The following is a 16,804-nucleotide window of genomic DNA, read 5'->3' as shown; positions in this document are numbered from 1 at the left end:
ATGAAGGCAATGTGGTTGCTAACAAACTAGCTAACAGGATGTGAGGTATGAAAGCGATATCAGTGAATAACGTGATGTGGTCGCTAACAAACTAGCTAACCGGATGTGAGGTATGAAAGCGATATCAGTGAATAACATGATGTGGTCGCTAACAAACTAGCTAACAGGATGTGAGGGATGAAGGCGATATCGATGAGTAACTTGATGTGGTCGCTAACAGGATGTGAGGGATGAAGGCAATGTGGTTGCTAACAAACTAGCTAACAGGTTGTGAGGGATGAAGGTGATATCAATGAATAAGTCGATGTGGTCGCTAACAAACTAGCTAACAGGATGTGAGGGATGCTCCTGTCTGCAGCGCTAAGCCTTCTGGGTAATATTATAATTTTCTGTTCCATAGTCTGTTGTCAAAGTATCGATTAGGACAATCAGATCCTCTTTAAAGGTCATACATTTTGATTAATGTCTACATTTAAGTTTATATATATATATATATATATATATATATATATATATATCTGAGCTGCCACCTTACCGTGGTAGAGGAGTTTGCGTGTCCCAATGATCCTAGGAGCTATGTTGTCCGGGGGCTTTATGCCCCCTGGTAGGGTCTCCCAAGACAAACTGGTCCTAGGTGAGGGATCAGACAAAGAGCAGCTCGAAGACCTCCATGACGAATAAAAATAAAGGACCCAGATTTCCCTCGCCCGGACGCGGGTCACCGGGGCCCCCCTCTGGAGCCAGGCCCGGAGGTGGGGCACGACGGCGAGCGCCTGGTGGCCGGGCCTGTTCCCATGGGGCCCGGCCGGGCACAGCCCGAAGAGGGTGGTGAGCCCTCCAATGGGCTCACCACCCATAGCAGGGGCCATAGAGGTCGGGTGCAGTGTGAGCTGGGCGGAAGCCGACGGCAGGGCACTTGGCGGTCCGAACCTCGGCTACAGAAGCTAGCTCTTGGGATGTGGAACGTCACCTCGTTGGGGGGGAAGGAGCCTGAGCTAGTGCGCGAGGTCGAGAAGTTCCGGCTAGATATAGTCGGACTCACTTCGACGCACAGCAAGGGCTCTGGAACCAGTTCTCTCGAGAGGGGCTGGACTCTCTTCCACTCTGGCGTTGCCGGCAATGAGAGGCGACGGGCTGGGGTGGCAATTCTTGTTGCCCCCCGGCTCAGAGCCTGCACGTTGGAGTTCAACCCGGTGGACGAGAGGGTAGCTTCCCTCCGCCTTCGGGTGGGGGGACGGGTCCTGACTGTGGTTTGCGCATACGCGCCAAACCGCAGCTCAGAGTACCCACCCTTTTTGGATTCGCTCGAGGGAGTACTTGAGAGTGCTCCCCCGGGTGATTCCCTCGTTCTACTGGGGGACTTCAATGCTCATGTTGGCAGCGACAGTGAAACCTGGAGAGGCGTGATTGGGAAGAATGGCCGCGCGGATCTGAACCCGAGTGGTGTTCTGTTATTGGACTTTTGTGCCCATCACAGATTGTCCATAATGAACACCATGTTCGAACATAAGGGTGTCCATATGTGCACTTGGCACCAGGACACCCTAGGCCGCAGTTCCATGATTGACTTTGTAGTTGTGTCATCGGATTTGCGGCCTCATGTTTTGGACACTCGGGTGAAGAGAGGGGCGGAGCTTTCAACCGATCACCACCTGGTGGTGAGTTGGCTGCGATGGTGGGGGAGGATGCCGGACAGACCTGGCAGGCCCAAACGCATTGTGAGGGTTTGCTGGGAACGTCTGGCAGAGTCTCCTGTCAGAGAGAGTTTCAATTCCCACCTCCGGAAGAACTTTGAACATGTCATGAGGGAGGTGCTGGACATTGAGTCCGAGTGGACCATGTTCCGCGCCTCTATTGTCGAGGCAGCTGATTGGAGCTGTGGCCGCAAGGTAGTTGGTGCCTGTCGTGGCGGTAATCCTAGAACCCGTTGGTGGACACCGGCGGTGAGGGATGCCGTCAAGCTGAAGAAGGAGTTCTATCGGGTTCTTTTGGCTCATAGGACTCCTGAGGCAGCGGACAGATACCGACAGGCCAAGCGGTGTGCGGCTTCAGCGGTTGCGGAGGCAAAAACTCGGACATGGGAGGAGTTCGGGGAAGCCATGGAAAACGACTGCACTATCAACACCGTGTATGGTGAGGATGGTGTTCTGCTGACCTCGACTGCGGATGTTGTGGGTCGGTGGAGGGAATACTTCGAAGACCTCCTCAATCCCACCAACACGTCTTCCTATGAGGAAGCAGTGCCTGGGAAATCTGTGGTGGGCTCTTCTATTTCTGGGGCTGAGGTTGCTGAGGTAGTTAAAAAGCTCCTCGGTGGCAAGGCCCCGGGGGTGGATGAGATCCGCCCGGAGTTCCTTAAGGCTCTGGATGCTGTGGGGCTGTCTTGGTTGACAAGACTCTGCAGCATCGCGTGGACATCGGGGGCGGTACCTCTGGATTGGCAGACCGGGGTGGTGGTTCCTCTCTTTAAGAAGGGGAACCGGAGGGTGTGTTCTAACTATCGTGGGATCACACTCCTCAGCCTTCCCGGTAAGGTCTATTCAGGTGTACTGGAGAGGAGGCTACGCCGGATAGTCAAACCTCGGATTCAGGAGGAACAGTGTGGTTTTCGTCCTGGTCGTGGAACTGTGGAATAGCTCTATACTCTCGGCAGGGTCCTTGAGGGTGCATGAGAGTTTGCCCAACCAGTCTACATGTGTTTTGTGGACTTGGAGAAGGCATTCGACCGTGTCCCTCGGGAAGTCCTGTGGGGAGTGCTCAGAGAGTATGGGGTATCGGACTGTCTGATTTTGGCGGTCCACTCCCTGTATGATCAGTGTCAGACCTTGGTCCGCATTGCCGGCAGTAAGTCGGACACGTTTCCAGTGAGGGTTGGACTCCGCCAAGGCTGCCCTTTGTCACCGATTCTGTTCATAACTTTTATGGACAGAATTTCTAGGCGCAGTCAAGGCGTTGAGGGGATCCGGTTTGGTGGCTGCAGGATTAGGTCTCTGCTTTTTGCAGATGATGTGGTCCTGATGGCTTCATCTGGCCAGGATCTTCAGCTCTCGCTGGATCGGTTCGCAGCCGAGTGTGAAGCGACTGGGATGAGAATCAGCACCTCCAAGTCCGAGTCCATGGTTCTCGCCCGGAAAAGGGTGGAATGCCATCTTCGGGTTGGGGAGGAGACCCTGCCCCAAGTGGAGGAGTTCAAGTACCTTGGAGTCTTGTTCACGAGTGAGGGAAGAGTGGATCGACAGGCGGATCGGTGCGGCATCTTCAGTAATGCGGACGCTGTATCGATCCGTTGTGGTGAAGAAGGAGCTGAGCCGGAAGACAAAGCTCTCAATTTACCGGTCGATCTACGTTCCCATCCTCACCTATGGTCATGAGCTTTGGGTTATGACCGAAAGGACAAGATCACGGGTACAAGCGGCCGAAATGAGTTTCCTCCGCCGGGTGGCAGGGCTCTCCCTTAGAGATAGGGTGAGAAGCTCTGTCATCCGGGGGGAGCTCAAAGTAAAGCCGCTGCTCCTCCACATCGAGAGGAGCCAGATGAGGTGGTTCGGGCATCTGGTCAGGATGCCACCCGATCGCCTCCCTCGGGAGGCGTTTAGGGCACGTCCGACCGGTAGGAGGCCACGGGGAAGACCCAGGACACGTTGGGAAGACTATGTCTCCCGGCTGGCCTGGGAACGCCTCGGGATCCCCCGGGAGGAGCTGGACGAAGTGGCTGGGGAGAGGGAAGTCTGGGCTTTCCTGCTTAGGCTGCTGCCCCCGCGACCCGACCTCGGATAAGCGGAAGAAGATGGATGGATGGATGGATGGATATATATATATAATTTATACACAACAAGTAAAACATCAATATATTTTTTCCCAATTTTTGTTAAAATTCTGTGCTTTTTCAGGTGAAGGTTACAAGGACCACAAAACATTGACAACTGATTTAAAAAAATCACAAGCTGAGTCAATGGTTTAACAAAATAAAAGCATCAAAATGGGCAACGCTCACATTTGAACCGATACAGTACCGATTCCCGGTACCGGAAATCGTTACTCAACGGTACCGATTTCCGATACATTTGTGTATGTTAATAATTATCGTTTTTTGAGTAAAATCTCATTTTTAATTGCAATATTTCAAAAGAGCCGATTATGAGAACTGCTGTCCAGTGTCTGGTTTTATTGTTACATTTGCAAGTATGACGCTAAATTTCAATTGCAGTCGCAAGTCCAAGACGTTAGATGGCAGAAGTGTAAAGTGTATGGTATGTTGGTCGGATCGGTCTTTAGTGTCCGTTGCGCCCTACAAAGTGTTAATACTGTCAGCATTGCACTTAATACGCCCAGGCTGTTTGGTTGTCATCTTAGCAAATTTAAAGATGTAGACATTCCATCCATCCATTTTCTACCGCTTGTTCCTTTTTGGGGTCGCGGATCGCTAATGCTAATCAGATGCAAGTCAATAGCAAAGCCAACGTGTATTAGCATCAAGCTAGCACGTTTGTGTCGGCCACACGTGCAACCCGGGTACTGAAACTTGGCAGCGTTGGATTTTACGTGAATCGATGCCCGGTAGGACCGACGGGATTCGGTCCATGCCAAAAAAAAGTACCGGATTGTGTACCCATCTCCACTCAATACCGCAACTTACTGAAAATGCTGTGAATTCATTTTAGTCTGCAACAATCACACCAAAAAAAAACTCCAGCAAAATCCAAGAGTGACTGATTTTTTTAATTAAATGGCGATGGCCGCACAACAAGTGAAGAATGAAGAAGACCAAGTTGTGGTTAAGAAGCTGCAGACTTACTGCACTGACTTGGCAACAGGAACAGCTTGCTGAGTCAGGATGTAGTCCGACACGCAGGTCGGCATGTAGGACAGCGGCAGCCAAAAGAACTTGGCGTCCCAGCCCGGCGAGTAGCGAGTCCTGGGTCGGACGGCGGACACAGCGTGCTCCATGCAGTTGACCACCTTCATCAAGTCTCCGTCTGATATCTTGGCAACCTTGTCTGCTATGAGTGCCAACGCTGTGAGGGAGGAAGGCGATATCGATGAATAACTTGATGTGGTCGCTAACAAACTTTCTGACAGGATGTGAGGGATGAAGGTGATATCAATGAATAAGTCGATGTGGTCGCTAACAAACTAGCTAACAGGATGTGAGGGATGAAGGTGATATCAATGAATAAGTTGATATGGTCGCTAACAAACTAGCTAACAGGATGTCAGGGATGAAGGCGATATCAGAGAATAACTTGAATAACAAACTAGCTAACAGGATGTGAGGGATGAAAGCGATATCAGTGAATAACTTGATTAACAAACTAGCTAACAGGATGTGAGGGATGAAGGCGATATCAGTGAATAAATTGATTGATAAACTAGCTAACAGGATGTGAGGGATGAAGGCGATATCAATGAATAACTTGATTAACAAACTAGCTAACAGGATGTGAGGGATGAAAACGATATCAATGAATAACTTGATTAACAAACTAGCAAACAGGATGTTCCAACAAGCTTACATTTCTTCAGGTACTCCGGTCCATAGTCATCCCTGACATGCTGGGGCATCTTGTCCCACAGTGACCTGACATTGTTGCTCAAGATGGCGGTATCAGTCACGTTTGTTTTGAAGAAGCCCGGTTCAATGCACAGGACCTTGACACCGAAGGCGGCCATGTTCAACCTGCGCGGACAGAATGTCACCGTACGAAATCACTGATTGTTTCCCCCCGTCTGGGCGCTTCCTTTCACCTGAGGCTGTCGTTGAAGGCCTCCACGCCGTACTTGGAAATGGTGTACGGGCCGCCGGTGGCGCTGATCCTGCCGAACACGCTGGCGACGTTCACCACTCTGCCCCTGGCCTTCTTGATGAGCGGCAGGACGCTGAGGGTCACGGCGATCACGCCGTTGAGGTTGACGTCCAGCATGAATTTGTAGTCGTCGATGGTCAGCCAGTCACACGGGGCGGAGGGCACGGACACGCCGGCGTTGTTTACCACGGCCCACAAGCCTGGGAAGACCACACGGGTCATGCCATACTATTGTGTATCATCTCAGGATTTTCAACACCAGGCCTGAATGGAAAATTCTGACACTTTGCTTTGGGACCTTCTTATGTTGACAACATTGCCACTCATTTTATAGTTCCGTACCTAAAAATGATGTCTAAAGGTAACAGTTCTACACAAATACACACAGTTGAGATACTAGGCTTGTTTCTAGTTTGAGCACGCTTCGGAACACCCACTTTTAGCTCTAAAATGTGGGCGGGTCTTGCATCAGCCTTCTTACGCCAGAAGATTTAGGCCCACCACAAAAAGGGGGCCACCGGGGGGTGCGGGAGATTGTGTTATTGACCGTAAGTGAGGGTGGGTTTTATGACACCCCCAGGAAGCGGACGTGGCCTCCATGGACCCACTAGTTATTCGGGTCTCCAGTACTCTGGAATGCCCTCCCGGTAACAGTTGGAGATGCTACCTCAGTAGAAGCATGTAAGTCCCATCTTAAAACTCATTTGTATACTCTAGCCTTTAAAATAGACCCCCCTTTTAGACCAGTTGATCTGCCGTTTCTTTTCTGCTCTGCCCCCCTCTCCTTCGTGGAGGGGGCGAGGGGGGCACAGGTTCGGTGGCCACGAATGAAGCGCTGGCTGTCCAGGGTCGGGACCCAGGGTGGACCACTCGTCTGTGCATCAGTTGGGGACATCTCTGCGCTATGGACTGGACTCTCACGATTATGCTAGATCCACTATGGACTAGACTCTCACAATATTATGCTAGATCCACTCGACGCCCATTGCACCGGTCGCCCAAGGGGGGTCCCCACATCTGCGATCCCCTCCAAGGTTTCTCATTATTATCCCATTGGGTTGAGTTTTTCCTTGCCCTGATGTGGGATCTGAGCCGAGGATGTCGTTGTGGCTTGTGCAGCCCTTTGAGACACTCGTGATTTAGGGCTATATAAGTAAACATTGATTGATTGATTGATTGATATTTAAGGGGGGCTAGCGGGGGATTGATTCATGACCCCCGGAAGTGGGCCTAGCCTAAACCGGAAACCATCCGGACGCAATTTTAATTTTGTCGTTTTTTGCAAGCTATCTGCCATCTTGGTTGTAGTCCTTACTGATTTATGAGACCATGTTGGTTATTTTCCCCTAACCGGGATTGCCTTTAACACGGTCACATATGATTTACCGCCTAAGCAGCGCCTATGTCGGTATATCATATGGTCACTGGTCACTATGATGCTGCTTCGGTGGCATATTATATGTGACCGTGTTCCATTTTTCTGCATTCTTTTGTATCTCTAGTTATCGTTAGAACAACTGTATTGTTGATAATAGAGGTAAATTATTGTTATTATTCATTATCAATAGCGCTATTTCTATTGGTATTTGTATTGCTGTAGTTTAGTAATGCTCAATGTCATTTCTGTATTATTATTTATTTCGCTAACTGCTTCTTTACTATCACTTTTACCATCATATTTGTACATATCCTATTTGCTGATGTTGCTCTATTGTTGTTGTTATTGTTGTGTTTGCTGTTGTTGTTTTTGTCTCTCTGTCTTATCCCCCTCTTGTCCCCACTATGTCCCCCCTCTGTCTTCCTTTTTTTCTTTCTCTATCCCCTCCTGCTCCGGCCCGGCTGCACCAAATGAAAAGGCCACAAGAGAAGTATCCCACACCTCTCTTTTGTAAAGTAAATCTGAACAGCCGATATGGGCATCTACATCAACTATATGATTTGCCTGAGAAGCTGGACAGGACAAAAAAAAAAAATTAATACAATTTTTTTGGGGGAAAAAAATAAAACAATCCCCCGCAGCCCACGGTGCCCCCCTTTTTTTGTGGGCCTAAATCTTCACCTTCAGAAGACCGGAGACACTTTCATTTTGTGTAGTTTGTGTTTTGGTAGCATCTTCATCCCCAATCATATTATTCCGTGCAGAATTGAAAGGAATGATGAAATATGTTGCAGGCTGTGAATCTTTGGGCACCATTCAAAACCGTTCTTCATTTAAAATCAATCATTTTTAATAAGAATGGTTGCTAGTTCGGAACAGCCACATTCCTCCATAAAATAAAGAGCTGTGATAAATTTCAATATTACTTAAAAGAAAACTAAAAAAAAAATAAGAATAAGTATCCAACACTTCTCTTTTCTAAAGTAAATCTACAGCAGATATGACCATCTCCACTAGGGCTCTTTAGCGCCGCCCTAGTGGCTCCCTGGACCTTTTACAGAAATGTATAAGAATGGAAAAAGATGAGGGAAAAATACATTTTATGTTTTAATATGATTTCTGTATGAGGACAAACCTTCCTAATTGTTAGAAATCCCACTGTTTATAGTAAACATGCTTCACTGATGAGAGTATTTTGGCGAGCGTCGTTTTGTCCTACTAATTTCGGCGGTCCTTGAACCCATCGTAGTTTGTTTACATGTACAAATTTCTCCGACGCTGCCACAGAAAGACGTGTTTTATGCCACTCATTTTTTGTCTCATTTTGTCCACCAAATCTTTTATGCTGTGTATGAATGCACAAAGGTGAGCTTTGTTGATGTTATTGACTTGTGTGGAGTGCTAATCAGGCATATTTGGTCAGTGTATGACTAAAAGCTAACATGCTATTTAGGCTATCTTTATGTTGTTCCAGACTACAGCAAACGTTACCCAGCTTGCAAAGATTGTTATACAAACCCTGTTTCCATATGAGTTGGGAAATTGTGTTAGATGTAAATATAAATGGAATACAATGATTTGCAAATCATTTTCAACCTATATTCAGTTGAATATGCTACAAAGACAACATATTTGATGTTCAAACTGATAATTTATATTTTTTTTGCAAATAATCATTAACTTTAGAATTTGATGCCAGCAACACGTGACAAATAAGTTGGGAAAGGTGGCAATAAATACTGATAAAGTTGAGGAATGCTCATCAAACACTTATTTGGAACATCCCACAGGTGAAAAGGCAAATTGGGAACAGGTGGGTGCCATGATTGGGTATAAAAGTAGATTCCATGAAATGCTCAGTCATTCACAAACAAGGATCGGGCAAGGGTCACCACTTTGTCAACAAATGCGTGAGCAAATTGTTGAACAGTTTAAGAAAAACCTTTCTCAACCAGCTATCGCAAGGAATTTAGGGATTTCACCATCTACGGTCCGTAATACATCAAAGGGTTCAGAGAATCTGGAGAAATCACTGCACGTAAGCAGCTAAACCCGTGACCTTCGATCCCTCAGGCTGTACTGCATCAACAAGCGACATCAGTGTGTAAAGGATATCACCACATGGGCTCAGGAACACTTCAGAAACTCACTGTCAGTAACTACAGTTGGTCGCTACATCTGTAAGTGCAAGTTAAAACTCTACTATGCAAGGCGAAAACCGTTTATCAACAACACCCAGAAACGCCGTCTGCTTCGCTGGGCCTGAGCTCATCTAAGTTGGACTGATACAAAGTGGAAAAGTGTTCTGTGGTCTGACGAGTCCACATTTCAAATTGTTTTTGGAAACTGTGGACGTCGTGTCCTTCGGATCAAAGAGGAAAAGAACCATCCGGATTGTTGTAGGTATGGTATGGTATGGTATGGTATGGTATGAGGGTGTATTAGTACCCAAGACATGGGTAACTTACACATCTGTGAAGGCGCCATTAATGCTGAAAGGTACATACAGGTTTTGGAGCAACATATGTTGCCATCCAAGCAACGTTACCATGGACGCCCCTGCTTATTTCAGCAAGACAATGCCAAGCCACGTGTTACATCAACGTGGCTTCATAGTAAAAGAGAACGAGTACTAGACTGGTCTGCCTGTAGTCCAGACCTGTCTCCCATTGAAAATGTGTGGCGCATTATGAAGCCTAAAATACCACGACGGAGACCCCCGGACTGTTGAACAACTTAAGCTGTACATCAAGCAAGAATGGGAAATAATTCCACCTGAGAAGCTTAAAAAATGTGTCTCCTCAGTTCCCAAACGTTTACTGAGTGTTGCTAAAAGGAAAGGCCGTGTAACACAGTGGTGAACATACCCTTTCCCAACTACTTCGTCATGTGTTGCAGCCATGAAATTCTAAGTTAATTATTATTTGCAAAAAAAAAAAAAAAGTTTATGAGTTTGAACATCAAATATCTTGTCTTTGTAGTGCATTCAATTGAATATGGGTTGAAAAGGATTTGCAAATCATTGTATTCCGTTTATATTTACATCTAACACAATTTCCCAACTCATATGGAAACGGGGTTTGTACATTGATTTTAGTTGTTTAAAAATGCTTAAAAGTTTTCAGTGACTGCATAAGTACTTTTTGAACACATTCACAATACCCCCATGCTAGTTTTGGTCGTGATAACCAAAGTGCGGTAATCCATAACGGTTTTACGATAATTCAAGTGATGCGGTAAAATTCTCCACGATTACTGTTGTAATGTTTATCATGAATGAGTAATTGTCACAACTTTGGAGTCTATTAAGGTGATCCTTGAATGATGAATGATAGGTGGTGGTCGGAGGGGCCGTTGGCGCAAATTGCAGCCACGCTTCCGTCAGTCTACCCCCGGGCAGCTGTGGCTATGAAAGTAGCTTACCACCACCAGGTGTGAATGATTGATGGGTTCTACATGTAAAGCGACTTTGGGTACTTAGAAAAGCGCTATATAAATCCCAGTTATTATTATTATTATTATTATCCTAAATGATCCACTTGATCCCAATGTTATGTCCGACGTGTGTGAAGTACAATACAGGCAAGAAAAACACCTGTGCCAAGTGGAACAACAACTAAAAACTCACCACGCTGTCCGACTTTGTCCTTGATAGCGGCCGCGACTTTGGCGACGCTCTCAGCGGACCGGACGTCCAGGTGCGCCGCGGTCAGGTTGCCCGAGCACGACTTCCTCAGCTCTTCTTCGCCCTTCTCCGTGTAGCAGGCGGCGATTACCCGGAAGCCCAGCTTGTCCAGATGGCGGGCCAGGAGGTTTCCGAAGCCCGTGTCGCAGCCCGTGACGTACACATACTTGCCGCCCTTGTCCGAGACCCTGGGCAGCTCCCTGAGCCAGCGGTACACGTAATAGAAGAGCAGCAGTCCCAGCAGGTACAGAAACATGTCTACAGGGGGTCGGGAGGGAGATCGGTCTTTGGATCATGCGGTTTTATCCTGCGTGTGAGGCAACATTATTGCACAATGTGTTTGGATTCAGAACAGGACCTTTGCCCTCCTGCACAGAACAACACGTTACTTCCTGTGTCGACAACCTACCACAGAGAAACGTCCTACAAGTCACTTTTCATGCAGTGGCAAGAAGAGACCAAATCTGAAATCTCTACATCTGGTGTGTTCTTTTTTCTTCCTGAGATTCTTGTGCTGAACATGCGTGCAAGAAGCAGAGTGACAACCTTACCTGCGGACCAGAGGAAGACCAGAGGACTCTCAAGCGCTTAATCCCACAGTTGTCCTCGATCCTGACAATGTCCCACCTCTCAGAACTTGGACAACACCCCTTTTCTGTCTGCAGAAGGCTGCCCCCAGCTGTCGAGAGGGGCACTGCAAGACCTTGACACCTCTAAACCATTCATAATTCATAATAACATGTGATATATACATGATGTAAGTACATATGTAATGTAGTGACACTCATAATAACATGTAATATATACATGATGTAAGTATACATGTAATGTAGTAACACTCATAATAACATGTAATATATACATGATGTAAGTATACATGTATTGTAGTAACATTCTTAATAACATGTAATATATACACGATGTAAGTATATATGTCATGTAGTAACATTCATGATAACATGTAATATATACATGATGTAAGTATATATGTATTGTAGTAACATTCTTAACATGTAATATATACACGATGTAAGTATATATGTATGTAGTAAAAGTCATAACATGTAATATATACATGATGTAAGTATATATGTAATGTAGTAACCTTCATAATAACATGTAATATATGCATGATGTAAGTATATGTGTAATGTAGTAACATTCATAATAACATGTAATATATACATGATGTAAGTATGTATGTAATGTAGTAACCTTCATAAAAACATGTAACATATACATGATGTAAGTATATGTGTAATGTAGTAACATTCATAATAACATGTAATATCAGAATCAGAATCAGAATAGTTTTATTGCCATTTATTGGTGCAATCGTGCAACATAAAACTCATACAACACAGGGTGAGAAGAGTCAGCTGTGATCCGACCCACACGCCTCCTTGTCCTGGAGGAGAACAAGTCCTGGAGGGATGAGAGCTTGCAGCCAATCACCTTCTCAGCAGCACGTACGATGCGCTGCAGTCGATGCTTATCCTGGACTGTGGCGCCGGGGAACCACACGGTGATGGAGGAGGTGAGGATGGACTCAATGATGGCTGAGTAAAACTGCACCAGCATCTCGGTCGGCACCTTAAGTTTCCTCAGCTGCCGCAGGAAGTACATCCTCTGCTGGGCCTTCTTGATGAGGGAGCTGATGGTCGGCTCTCACTTGAGGTCCTGGTTGATGGTGGTGCCCAAGAAACGGAAGGAGTCCACAATGGAGACGGGGGTGGGAGAGTCAATCAGGGTTAAGGGTGATGGTGGGGCTGTGTCTTTCCTGAAGTCCATGATCATCTCCACTGTTTTCTGGGCGTTCAGCTCCAGGTTGTTGAGGCTGCACCAGGACGCCAGCCGGTCCACCTCTCTCCTGTAGGCGGTCTCATCGCCATCCGAGATGCGCCCAATGAGGGTAGTGTCATCCGCAAACTTGAGCAGTTTTACGGACTGGTGACTGGAGGTGCAGCAGTTTGTATACAAGGAGAAGAGCCAGGGGGAGAGTACACAGCCCTGAGGAGTACCAGTGTTGGTGGTTCGACTGTCCGAGACAATCTTCCCCAGCCGCACGTGCTGTCTTCGGTCTGTCAGGAAGTCATTGATCCAACTGCAGAGGGAGTCGGGCACGCTGAGCTGGGAGAGCTTGTCTTGTAGCAGTCCAGGGAGGATGGTGTTGAAGGCAGAGCTGAAGTCCACAAACAGGATCCTAGCGTAGGTTCCTGGGGAGTCCAGATGCTCCAGGATGAAGTGGAGGGCCAGGTTCACTGCATCATCCACAGACCTGTTGGCTCTGTAGGCGAACTGCAGTGGGTCCAGGAGGGGGGCGGTGATGTCTTTGAGGTGGGGAAGGACCAAGCGCTCAAAGGACTTCATGACCACAGACGTCAGCGCAACCGCATTAAGTCAAGCATCATTAAGTCCTGTGATCCGTGCTTTCTTGGGGCCAGGGACAATGGTGGAGGTCTTAAAGCAGGAAGGCACGCGTCATAGCTCCAGAGAGGTGTTAAAAATGTCAGTGAAGACAGGAGCCAGCTGATCCGCGCAGTGTCTGAGAGTGGAGGGGGAGACACCATCCGGCCCGGGGGCCTTCCACGTATTCAGCTTCAAGAACTGCCGGCGTACATCCTCCTCTTGGATGGAGAGGGCCTTTAAAGTCCTATGATGTTCTTGGAGTCCTTTGAGTCCTTTAAATCCTTTAATGAGGTGCTGGTGTTGGTGGGGAGGGTGATGGTGGGGGGAGCAGAGCTTTGATGAACTGAAGGCCGTTCATGACGACACTAATGTGTGTTGAGACCCTGAGCGAGAGTCCGGTCATTCAGGGCCTGGGGGGTTTTAGGCTTATAGTGTGTAAGGGCCCTTAGCCCTCTCCAAACAGCCGCAGAATCATTGGAGCGGAACTGTTCCTGTAGAGGGTTAGAGTACAGAGATTTAGCTTTCTCCACTTCCCTGTTGAAGTGGTACTTCGCTTCTCTGTAGGTACTCCGGTCCCCGCTTCTCCACACAGCCTCCTTCTTCTTTTGCAGTTGTCGGCGCTTGGGTGTGAACCAGGGCTTGTCGTTGTTATAACAAGCCCTGGTGCGCGTTGGAATGATGCGCGCCTCATTGAGCTGAATGTATGAGGTCGCAGTGTCCGTATACTCGTCCAGATTGTCCGTGGCCGCTCCAATTGCCTCCCAGTCTGTCGTCTCCCAACATGCACGCAGCTCCTCCACAGCCTCGGCGGTGAAACACTTAATGGTCCTCATAACAGGTTTAGCCAGTTTCAGTCTCTGTCTGTATGAAGGGATTAAGTGCATCATCACGTAATCTGATAGTCCAAGAGCAGCGCGCGGGACTGCATGAAAAAGCTTGCTTATTGTAGTGTAACAGTGATCCAAAGTGTTCTCCTCTCTGGTTGGGCATTTAATAAACTGCCTATACTTGGGTAATTCCTGGCTCAAATTTCCCTTGTTAAAGTCACCAAGCACGATAACAAGAGAGTCCGGAAAAGACCGTTCCACATGTAAGATCTGGCCTGCAAGCGTGCGCTGAGCGTCATGCACGTCCGCGCCGGGTGGGATGTAAACAGCCACCAGTATGAATGAAACGATCTCACGCGGTGAGTAAAACGGCTTACAGTGAATGAAAATATATTCCAGAGAAGGAGAGCAGTGTTTGGATATCATCGTCACGTCTGTACACCAGTTGCTGTTGATGAAGAAGCAGACTCCACCGCCTCTTTTTTTGCCGGAGAGCCCCGCGTCTCGGTCCGCGCGGAAAAGATGAAAGCCCTCCAGTTGAACCGCGCTGTCCGGGACACTTGCGCGCAGCCATGTCTCAGAAGCACAAAAAATAACTTTCCTGTGTTGCCGTGTATCGAAAGGAGATACACATAATATATACATGATGTAAGTATATATGTGATGGAGTAACATTCATAACAACATCTCATATATACATGATGTAAGTATATATGAAATGCAGTAACATTCATAATAACATGTAATATATACATGATGTAAGTATATATGTAATGTAGTAACATTCATAATAACATGTAATATATACATGATAGGCCAAAAGTTTGGACACACCTTCTTATTCAATGCATTTTCTTTATTTTCTTTATTGTAGATTGTCACTGAAGGCATCAAAACTATGAATGAACACATGTGGAGTTATGTACTTAACAAAAAAGGTGACATAACTGAAAACATGTTTTATATTCTAGTTTCTTCAAAATAGCCACCCTTTGCTCTGATTGCTGCTTTGCACACTCTTGGCTTTCTCTCCATGAGCTTCAAGAGGTGGTCACCTGAAATGGTTTTCACTTCACAGGTGTGCCTTATCAGGGTTGATTAGTGGAATGTCTTGCTTTATCAATGGGGTTGGGACCATCAGTTGTGTTGTGAATGAGAAGGTGTGTCCAAAATGTTTGGCCTCTACTGTATATTAATATATATATTATATGAATATAAATGCCTTTGCAGTTGATTATTTTATGTTTTTTTACCCACACTGAAAACATGAATCTGTATATTTTATGGTAATATACTGTCCCCGGTATTGTACTGTAAGCAAGTAATTTACTGTGATTAATCACGATTAATCCAAATTCAAAAGTGTGATTAATCGGAAGATGAATTTGCAGTCATATCAAAAAATATGGGGGTCTTTTTTAGGTTCATTTAAATTACACAAGCACATAATTTACTGTGATTAATCACGATTAATCCGGATTCAAAAGTGTGATTAATCTGACGATCAATTTGCATTATTGTCACAATATTGGGGTCTTTTTTTAGGCTAATTTAAATTGTGCAAGCAAGTCATTTTCTGTGATTAATGACGATTAATCCAAATTCAAAAGTGTGATTCATCAGACCATGAATTTGCAATAATGTCAAAATATTGGGGTCTTTTTTTTAGATTCATTTAAATTACGCAAGCACGTAATGTACTGTAATTAATCACGAGTAATCCAAATTCAAACGTGTGATTCATCAGATGAATTTGCATTAATGTCAAAATATCGGAGTCTTTTTTTTAGGTTCATGTAAATTACGTAAGCAAGTAATTTACTGTGATTAATCACGATTAATCCAAATTCAAAGGTGTGATGTATCGGAAGATGAATTTGCATTCATGTCAAAATATGGGGGTCTTTTTTAGGTTCATTTAAATTACGCAAGCACGTAATTTACTGTGATTAATCACGATTAATCCAGATTCAAAAGTGTGATTAATCTGACGATCAATTTGCATAAATGTCACAATATTGGGGTCCTTTTTAAGGTTCATTTAAATTATGTAAGCAAGTAGTTTTCTGTGATTAATGACGATTAATCCAAATTCAAAAGTGTGATTCATCGGACCATAAATTTGCATTCATGTCAAAATATCGGGGTCTTTTTTTTAGGTTCATTTAAATTACGTAAGAAAGTAATGTACTGTGATTAATCATGATCAATCCTAATTCAAAAGTGTGATTCATCAGATGAATTTGCATTAATGTCAAAATATCAGGGTCTTTTTTTTAGGTTCATGTAAATTATGTAAACAAGTAATTTACTGTGATTAATCACGATTAATGCAAATTCAAAAGTGTGATTAATCGGAAGATGAATTTGCATTCATGTCAAAATATGGGGGTCTTTTTTAGGTCAAAATATGGGGGTCTTTTTTAAGTTCAAAAGTATCTTGTGCGCACGAGAAACGTTTTATAAAGTTATAAAAAAAATAAATAAAAATGTATAATTTTATTTTTCATTTTATTTCTTTTAGACATGTATCTCGTGCGCACAAGAAACTATCTCGTGCGCAGGAGAAACTTTCTCCTGCGCACAAGATAGTTTCTTTTATATATATATATATATATATATATATATATATATATATATATGCATGCTTATACATAATATGTATATTATATATATATATATATATATATATATATATATA

At 45.3% G+C, this 16,804-nt stretch overlaps 1 protein-coding gene across 3 annotated transcripts; it reads right to left on the bottom strand.

Moving 5' to 3' along the window:
• Positions 1 to 4,698: 4,698 nt before the first annotated feature.
• Positions 4,699 to 11,518, bottom strand: LOC133622321 (retinol dehydrogenase 7-like). 3 transcript variants are annotated; one of them, XM_061984930.1, is made up of 5 exons: positions 11,419 to 11,518; positions 10,811 to 11,125; positions 5,746 to 6,004; positions 5,514 to 5,677; positions 4,699 to 5,015 (listed from the first exon to the last, which is right to left on the bottom strand). In XM_061984930.1, exons 2-5 carry the CDS (start codon positions 11,121 to 11,123, stop codon positions 4,792 to 4,794), a joined length of 960 nt encoding a protein of 319 aa, XP_061840914.1. In that variant the 5' UTR covers positions 11,124 to 11,125; positions 11,419 to 11,518; the 3' UTR covers positions 4,699 to 4,791. The 3 variants fall into 3 exon arrangements, with proteins under 3 accessions (XP_061840914.1, XP_061840915.1, XP_061840916.1); XM_061984931.2 differs by having other exon boundaries at positions 10,811 to 11,174; positions 11,419 to 11,482; XM_061984932.2 differs by lacking the exon at positions 11,419 to 11,518 and adding an exon at positions 11,277 to 11,395 and having other exon boundaries at positions 10,811 to 11,174.
• Between the last annotated feature and the right edge of the window lie 5,286 nt (positions 11,519 to 16,804).

This window comes from Nerophis lumbriciformis, linkage group LG23 (genome assembly GCF_033978685.3).
Source record: "Nerophis lumbriciformis linkage group LG23, RoL_Nlum_v2.1, whole genome shotgun sequence".
In the NCBI taxonomy this organism is placed as follows: domain Eukaryota; kingdom Metazoa; phylum Chordata; class Actinopteri; order Syngnathiformes; family Syngnathidae; genus Nerophis; species Nerophis lumbriciformis.
Note: the sequence above shows the minus strand (reverse complement) of the source record. Positions and strands in the feature narration are given on the sequence as shown.

Excerpts from the sequence above, each read along its gene's own strand:
- LOC133622321 (XM_061984930.1), bottom strand. The coding sequence starts at position 11,123 with ATGTTTCTGTACCTGCTGGGACTGCTGCTCTTCTATTACGTGTACCGC. Across the intron at positions 6,005-10,810 it reads GGACAAAGTCGGACAGCGTG|GCTTGTGGGCCGTGGTAAAC; the intron begins GTGAGTTTTTAG and ends TGGTCTTCCCAG. Across the intron at positions 5,678-5,745 it reads GCCTTCAACGACAGCCTCAG|GTTGAACATGGCCGCCTTCG; the intron begins GTGAAAGGAAGC and ends CTGTCCGCGCAG.